This window comes from Colobus angolensis, unplaced genomic scaffold, assembly GCF_000951035.1.
Source record: "Colobus angolensis palliatus isolate OR3802 unplaced genomic scaffold, Cang.pa_1.0 Scaffold27, whole genome shotgun sequence".
NCBI classification, from domain to species: domain Eukaryota; kingdom Metazoa; phylum Chordata; class Mammalia; order Primates; family Cercopithecidae; genus Colobus; species Colobus angolensis.
Window position 1 is genome coordinate 15,394,879 of NW_012115932.1, and position 8,574 is coordinate 15,403,452.

General features: G+C 38.7%; 1 protein-coding gene across 7 annotated transcripts in view; it reads left to right on the forward strand.

Annotated features, from left to right (window-relative positions):
- Window positions 1-8,274, forward strand: part of NPM1 (nucleophosmin (nucleolar phosphoprotein B23, numatrin)) — a 21,719-nt gene extending 13,445 nt beyond the window's left edge. The window contains exons 8-12 of one of the 7 annotated variants that reach the window (XM_011947777.1): window positions 1,132-1,218; window positions 2,749-2,850; window positions 5,138-5,212; window positions 7,552-7,565; window positions 7,928-8,274. In XM_011947777.1, the coding sequence (XP_011803167.1) occupies window positions 1,132-1,218; window positions 2,749-2,850; window positions 5,138-5,212; window positions 7,552-7,565; window positions 7,928-7,964 (315 nt within the window). In that variant the 3' untranslated portion in view covers window positions 7,965-8,274. Of the gene's footprint in view, window positions 1-1,131; window positions 1,219-2,748; window positions 2,855-3,850; window positions 4,195-5,137; window positions 5,986-7,551; window positions 7,566-7,917 lie in introns of those variants that run through there. The other 6 variants (XM_011947778.1, XM_011947781.1, XM_011947776.1 and 3 more) reach the window with 6 other exon arrangements.
- The last annotated feature ends 300 nt before the right edge of the window (window positions 8,275-8,574 follow it).

Consider the following 8,574-nt stretch of genomic DNA (forward strand, 5'->3'; position numbering starts at 1 on the left):
TTTTGTTTTTGTGTTTGCTTTGGTCACCCATCTGTAATGTGATCTTGGCTCACTGCAACCTCTGCCTCTTGGGCTCAGGCAACCCTCCCTCTTCGGCCTCCTGAGTAGCTGGGCCTCCTATAGTTGCACACCACCATGCCCAGCTAATTTTTGCGTTTTTAGTAGACAGGGTTTCACCATGTTGCCAAGGCTGGTCTCGAATTCCTGAGCTGAAGTGATCTGCCCACCGCAGTCTCCCAAAGTGTAGGGATTACAGGCGTGAGCCATCATGCCTAGCTTCAGCAGATAGTTTTTTCTAAATGTACATATGCACAGGCACACATGCACAGGCAATTCAGAATACGTTTCTGATGTTTATGTAACTTTATTTGCTAAATCTGGCCAACTCGAAAGCTGATCTCGGGAGATGAAGTTGGAAGTAACATTGGCCAAATGGGTCTCTGGTCTTTATTTCCTTAAGTAAATAAACTATTAAATATTAGTATATTGTTCACATTATTTTTATGGCTGATTAAAGTGTTAGGAATTAAATTACATCTGAGTATACATTTTCTTGGAGTCATTTCTTTATCTAGAGTTAACCTATTTGGTGATAGAATGAAAAATAGATGTTGAACTATGCAAAGAGACATTTAATTTATTGATGTCTGTGAAGTGTTGTGGTTCCTTAACCACATTTCTTTTTTCCAGGACTAATTTCAATAACCAACATGTAGAATTAATTTTGGTTTAAAAATTTTTTTTTTTTTTTTTTTTTTTTTTGAGACAGAGTCTGTGTCACCCAGACTGGAGTACAGTGGCGTGATCTCGGCTCACTGCAACCTCTGCCTCCCGGGTTGAAGCGATTCTCCTGCCTCAGCCTCCTGAGTAGCTGGAATTACAGACTCAGACCACAACACCGAGCTAATTTTTGCATTTTTAGTAGAGATGGAGTTTCACCATGTTGGCCAGGCAGGTCTCGAACTCCTGACCTCATGATCCACCTGCCTCGGCCTCCCAAAGTCCTGGGATTACGGGCCTGAGCCACTGCGTCCAGCCTGTGGTTGCTGTTTTTCTTCCATGGCTTGGACAGTTTTGTTTGCACTGTTGTTGGGGTCGGGGACAGTGATTAAGATAAATTTCTAATTGCAGTCTATACGAGATACTCCAGCCAAAAATGCACAAAAGTCAAATCAGAATGGAAAAGACTCAAAACCATCATCAACACCAAGATCAAAAGTAAGTGGCTACATTTACGTATGGGTCTCATTGATATAGTTGGGGAAAAAAGATTCTGCTGTGGAAGAATCTAGTGTGTCTGAAATTTCATAGGCCTTTATAGAACCCCTGTAATTGCTGTTTTAAAGTTTAAATCAGCTTGCTGCAGCTGGGCGCAGTGGCTCAGTCCTGTAATCCCAGCACTTTGGGAGGGAGGCTAAGGTCGGTGGGATCACCTGAGGTCAGGAGTTTGAGACTAGCCTGGCCAACATCGTGAAACCCCATCCTTACTAAAAACACAAAAATTTGCCAGGCATGGTGGTATGTTCCTGTAATTCCACCTACTCAGGAGGTGGAGGTTGCAGTGAGATTGTACCACTGCACTCCAGCTTGGGCGAAAGAGTCAGACTCCGCCTCCAAAAAGAAAAAATCAGCTTGTTGTGTGTTGTAGGTACACACAGACAAACATACTAAATGTAAGGTGCTGCTGGGGTTCCAGTGGTGGGGGGAAGCCAATAGACTTTTTTTTTGAGAGAGACGGGACCCTTGCTTTGTCACTGAGTCTGGGTTAGAGTTGTGTGATCTCGGCTTGCTGCAGCCTTCACTTCCCGGGTTCAAGCGATTCTCCTCCCTCAGCTTCTCAAGTAGCAAGGACTACACGTGCGCGCCACCAGGCCCAGCTTATTTTTGTATTTTTGTGTAGAGGTGGGGTTTCACTATATAAGTTGGCCAGTCTAGTCTCGAACTCCTGACTGCAGGTGATCCGCCCTCCTGGGCCTCCCAGAATGCTGAGATTGTAGGCGTGAGCCACCCCGACTGGCCTGAATTTTTTATGATTGTGAAGTCAATAGTTGTTTCCTGTAAGGAATCTTTGTTGAAAAGTATGCCTGCATAGAGTAGAGATTCTCAACCTTGGCTGCATATTAGATTGAAGTAGAACATTTAGGGCCAGACAGGGTGTGATGGTCTCCTTTCTGGCCTTACCCCCTTCCTGCAGAAAATGGAATTTAAAGGAGAAAAACTTGAAAAGAACCCAATACTTGTGCTCTACTTATGGAGATTGTCATGAAATTGGTCTGGGGTGGGCCCCAGGCATCAGACTACAATGACTTTCTTCCTTTATTCTTAGGGATCTTCTGATTTCATTTTTTGAACTTAGTATGGTGCATAAAAAAGCGAACTCCCAAGTTACTCCTTTTTTTTTTTTAAAGAGATGGGTGTCCTACTCTTGCCCAGTTGGGGGTACAGTGGTATGATCATAGCTGTCTACAGCCTCCAGCTGCTGGGCTCAAGCAATCCTCCCGCCTTAGCCTCCTGAGTAGCTGGGATTACAGGCATGCACCACCATGCCTAGCTAATCTTATTCCTTCCTTAGAAGAAAGATTTTTAAGAACAAAATTGTATGGTGTGAATTTATTGATAATTCCAGTTGTATAATTAGCTTTATAAGGGAGTTTTGTAAGACTATTTGAGGAAATCCAGACAGAATGGGTTTTAAATTAGGAGTTGTATTTATTCTTAAGACCTTTTGGAAGTTCATTTCTTTTTCAGGGACAAGAATCCTTCAAAAAACAGGAAAAAACTCCTAAAACACCAAAAGGACCTAGTTCTGTAGAAGACATAAAAGCAAAAATGCAAGCAAGTATAGAAAAAGTGAGTAAAGTTATCTTAAAAAAAACTTTGTCTCCCCCCTCAAATTGCGTGTGTCTGGTTTGCGTAGACTTGAATGTTTCTTGTTTTTTTTTTGTTTTGGTTTAATATACTTGCCCTGTTCGTGGTGTGAATTTTTTATAAAATGAATTATAAAACATTTATAATCGTGTCTATGGTGATTTGCTTATGCAAAATTAAATATGCCTTATTTTTCATTATAAAAGGAACGGAGTGCACTAGTTACAAGATAACATTCTGACCTTCCATGTTAAAATAGATCAGTGAGAACCCTTTACCTTGTCTGGTTGTAAGATATGCTAGAGAACCAACAGAGGGCGTATGAGACTTCATTAAAATTGCAAACAGCTGGAAAAGTAGACGCGGGCTGTTGCTTGGTATTATAGTTAAATATTCATGATTGACCCTAGTCAGAAGTAATTTTCAGCAGATTGAGACATTTCTGTTTGCCCTTTACACCAAGTTGTCACCAGTTAATATGTGTAGTAATAGCTAGATTTTGTGAATGACTAATATAGGCTTAAATCTAGTTTCCTTTTGTCTTAAATAATGGAAATGTGGGAAGACGATTAGGTCTCTTGTCTGCTTGACTGGGGGATTTGAGTAGGATATGGAATAAATGGTTTAAATGCTTTGGAAGCACATTTGAGAGAAGCTTTAATTCAATGAATAATATTTTTAGACTGCAATTATTGAGAACAAATGCGGGGTGGTAAGGAAAAATTGCCAACTCATTTCCCCATGTTTTTCCTGTGCTCTATAGATTTTTCTTTGGCTTCAGTAGATTTCCTTGTACAGTGATAAGTCCACTGGAAAAAAAATTTTAGAACTGGAACATATTTCTTGTTTTAGTCACACTGGAAACCCTTTAGCCTTCCTGCTTATCAGATTTTTGTCCCTTGGATACAATGCTAAAATGACATATTTTAGATTCCCCTCCCTTCCATTTTAATATGGTCCTATCTCCTTGGTTTAATTGCAGGCGCATTGAACAGCCCTGGGCACTACATGTAAATTAAGCCCAAAGATGGGGAGAAAGGAAAAGGAGAGACAAATATAGTCCATACTGAGTGTCATCAACAATCCAGACTGAAGTCTTCTATTTTAATCTCAATCCCCTTTTCTGATTTGCCACCCATGCCTCTTCAGGCTGGAAACAGTCTCACTCTTGGTTCCCTAAAGCACTTTCTTCTGACTGCTGTGATTCAGTGAACCTTGCCCTTTGCTTTCTATTACTTGTGCATTTGGCTCACCTCTGACAATGTTTTAAATTGCCTTTGTATCTCCTTAGCTGCTCAATAAATATTTGAATGAATCAATTAAGAATGTATGTGACAATAATTTTGAAATGGAAATTGAGGTTTATTTTACTAGGTTATTGGAGGCAGTTAAGTTTCTTAACGCTATACTTGATTCTGCCAAGTTTGAAAACCTTTTCAGTCTTTTAAAAATGCATAAAAGATACTTAGAGGGAAAGGTATTAAATTTAATAAAAACAGATATATTCAGTGCTTTAAGGTAATTCCAAAGTAGTGATAAATAAACATTTCAAGATATTTGCAATAGTAATGTTTTGAAATTTTGGTGACAAAAAGTTACAGGTATCACCAACACTTGTAGTTTCTTGCCTATATCCATAATTTGAAGGAAATTGAAGGAAATGGTAAGAGTGATTAGTGAAGTGTAATTACTGTAATTTCTCCCCCATTGTAGTTTTTTGCCTATATCTATAATTTGAAGGAAATGGTAAGAGTGATTAGTGAAATGTAATTACTGTAATTTTTTCCCCATTCAACTTCATATATCTTTGATGACCAGATCATTGTTCTGAACTGGTTTGTGATCAACAAGTGTTTTATGGGGTTTTGTTTGTTTTTTTAAATAACAGTTTGGGTCACTTGACATGGTTCTCCAAAGGGGTGTTATAGGTTGTGTTTGGTTCTGGGTGATAAAACCGGCTTGTTAGATAATACAGATAAGCAACTGAGTTGCCATGTCATGTTTGTCTGTAGAATCTCAAGTGTAGCTTATCTTTTATGTTCCTAGAGAGGTCGTCTGGGAAGATTTGACCCTTTGGCAAATCTGTTTGAATAGAGATACTAGCCATGCTGCCCAATAGGGCTTTCTGGCCCTGAAAAAGACATTGAGTGTTCTTGGAAAGTTGAAGGGAAAAGGAGTAAACTGCTCTATGTAGTAGCATTGCAGATTATTGAGGAATTTTCTAAAGGTATCTCTCTACTTACCTGTAATAATGTTTTTGTCTCAATAGGGTGGTTCTCTTCCCAAAGTGGAAGCCAAGTTCATCAATTATGTGAAGAATTGCTTCCGGATGACTGACCAAGAGGTAACTGAATTTTCTGGGGACATGATGAAGTCCAAGTTTTTCGTGATTTATTATAATTCTGCCTTTACCCTTTTTAAGTGTTGGCTCTTTTTAAAAAGTTCCTAACCACAGATAATTCATTTAATGAAATAATGTGAAAACTCATGTGTGTAATGAAATACATGAAGAATACAGTTGGCAGTCTGAGACGATAACTTTTAGTGTATTTTTCCCAGATTCCCTATAGTTGGCAAAGTACTTCTTGGTTATTGAATTCAGTTTTACTTTTTTGGTACTATGTTGGCTAATGAAATTGCTGTGGTTTTCCTTCTTGCTCCATTTGGCTGCTTGGGGCAGTCTGGTCTTTGCTTTTTTGGGAGTTGATAGAGACCATTTTTTTTTCATAGATCTTATGGGAAATATATTTTGCCAAAATCATCCTAACATGAAACCTGGAAGCAAGACTCTAAATTGTGGCTACAACTAGATATTTAAGCTTGAGTTTAGCTGTTAGATTTTACAATTAGTACATGTGAAAGTCTTAGTCAACATACAGTTTATGCATTTATTTTTGCTCTTATTTATAGTTGACTTATAAGTGTAAGGAAAATGTAAAAGTGGTTAAATAGGGATGTTAGGTATCGTGTAGAGAACTGATGGCTGCATTTAATGGTTTTTAGGTTTCCTGTAGTCAGCTTTTTTTAGAAAATTTGGCAATTAGCTGGTTTTTTCTGCCATAATATTTAGCAGGTCAGTTATTTAATTGCACCTTAATTTTTAGTTTTCGGGTTTGTAAAACCGTGATATGGTTAATTTTGAGTTTAGCTTTGATAAAGTTGCAGTTATGGGCTTTAAGATGATCAGATTCAGTCTTGTTCTGTTTTTTCTCTACATTTGAATCCCAAAGTTTAAAGTGTGAGTTTTGGGAGTTTATTTGGAATACTAAACATTGATTGAGCATAAGTTATTTTGAAACTTTATGCAACAGGTTATTTTGAAGCATTATGCAACAAGTTATTTAATATTGAAAATAGTGGAAAGTCAGACATAAATAACCGGTATGTACTAACAGCTAAGCATAAGAGATGCATTTCTTGAGGTACAGCCAAGGAAAGTGATAATTTCATGATGAAGTTGCAGTGATCTTCTGTACTTTATAACAAAGGCTTGTAGCTACAAAGTCTTGTAGCTATTAAATTACTGAACCAGCACTTCTACCAGAAGTATTCTGTTTTTAAAAGTATTTTTGCCCAGGTTGGTCTTGAACTCCTGGCCTCAAGCAGTCGTCCCATCTTGGCCTCCCAAAGTGCTAGGATTACAGGCACGAGCCACTTTGCCCAGCCTACCAGAAGTATTATCTTGCTCTAGAATTGAAAGTGTTCACGTGTCAGAATGAAATTTCTGCAATAAATAGTAAATGTTTAATAACTTGAATTACTATTAGAGATTATCAAAACTATATGCTTCCCATCTTTGACATAGAGATGCAAGATGCAAGCAATGACAATGTATATTTGTTTGAACCTGATGATAAGAAGATCTTTGGCTGGGCGTGGTAGTTCATGCTTATAATCCCAGCACTTTGGGAGGCAACGTGGCAAAACTGCGTCTCTACTAAAAATAATAAATTTAGCTGGGCATGGTGGCATGTACCTGTAATCCCACCTACTCAAGAGGCTGAGGCAGGAGGATTGCTTGAACCTGGGAGGCAGAGGTTGCAGTGAGCGCCACTGCACTGCAGCCTGGGTGGCAGAGTGAGAGTCCATCTCAGCAAAAAAAGATTTCTATGATACTTAATATTGGCATTCAGTTATCTTGTACCTGAGAACCCACTGGCTGTGAAACAGTGACAGCTGAGAGAATCCTGTCATCTCATTTTCTAGTTGTTGGTGAACTTGTTGATTTTTCTTCAGAACCACCTTGCCCTGTTGGCCAGGCTGGTCTTGAACTCCTGACTTCAGGTGGTCCACCACCTCGGCCTCCTGAAGTGCTGGGATTACAAGCGTGAGCCACCATGTCTAGCCAGCTGTTTTTTGTTTTTGTGTTTGCTTTGGTCACCCATCTGTAATGTGATCTTGGCTCACTGCAACCTCTGCCTCTTGGGCTCAGGCAACCCTCCCTCTTCGGCCTCCTGAGTAGCTGGGCCTCCTATAGTTGCACACCACCATGCCCAGCTAATTTTTGCGTTTTTAGTAGACAGGGTTTCACCATGTTGCCAAGGCTGGTCTCGAATTCCTGAGCTGAAGTGATCTGCCCACCTCAGTCTCCCAAAGTGTAGGGATTACAGGCGTGAGCCATCATGCCTAGCTTCAGCAGATAGTTTTTTCTAAATGTACATATGCACAGGCACACATGCACAGGCAATTCAGAATACGTTTCTGATGTTTATGTAACTTTATTTGCTAAATCTGGCCAACTCGAAAGCTGATCTCGGGAGATGAAGTTGGAAGTAACATTGGCCAAATGGGTCTCTGGTCTTTATTTCCTTAAGTAAATAAACTATTAAATATTAGTATATTGTTCACATTATTTTTATGGCTGATTAAAGTGTTAGGAATTAAATTACATCTGAGTATACATTTTCTTGGAGTCATTTCTTTATCTAGAGTTAACCTATTTGGTGATAGAATGAAAAATAGATGTTGAACTATGCAAAGAGACATTTAATTTATTGATGTCTGTGAAGTGTTGTGGTTCCTTAACCACATTTCTTTTTTTTTTTCCAGGCTATTCAAGATCTCTGGCAGTGGAGGAAGTCTCTTTAAGAAAATAGTTTAAACAATTTGTTAAAAATTTTCCGTCTTATTTCATTTCTGTAACAGTTGCTATCTGGCTGTCCTTTTTATAATGCAGAGTGAGAACTTTCCCTACCGTGTTTGATAAATGTTGTCCAGGTTCCATTGCCAAGAATGTGTTGTCCAAAATGCCTGTTTAGTTTTTAAAGATGGAACTCCACCCTTTGCTTGGTTTTAAGTATGTATGGAATGTTATGATAGGACATAGTAGTAGCGGTGGTCAGACATGGAAATGGTGGGGAGACAAAAATATACATGTGAAATAAAACTCAGTATTTTAATAAAGTAGCATGGTTTCTATTGATTTATTTAACTGCTTTATACTTTGTCAAAGAAATAATTTATGTAGTTAGGAATGGCAAATAGTATTCTAAAATTCTATGAGAATGTCCCTGCATCTCCTTCAGTAGTTCACTGGAACTAACCACTTTTTCATCATAAGGATTTAGTGCTGTGTTCCCACCTCCTGATGATAGTTAACAATTATTATAACTGCAGCATGTTTCCAAATGTTCCATTAGACCTCCTATCCGCCTATTCTAGCCTCACTCACAAAGAAAATCTGGCATGTTAAAACAGCTTAAAAGC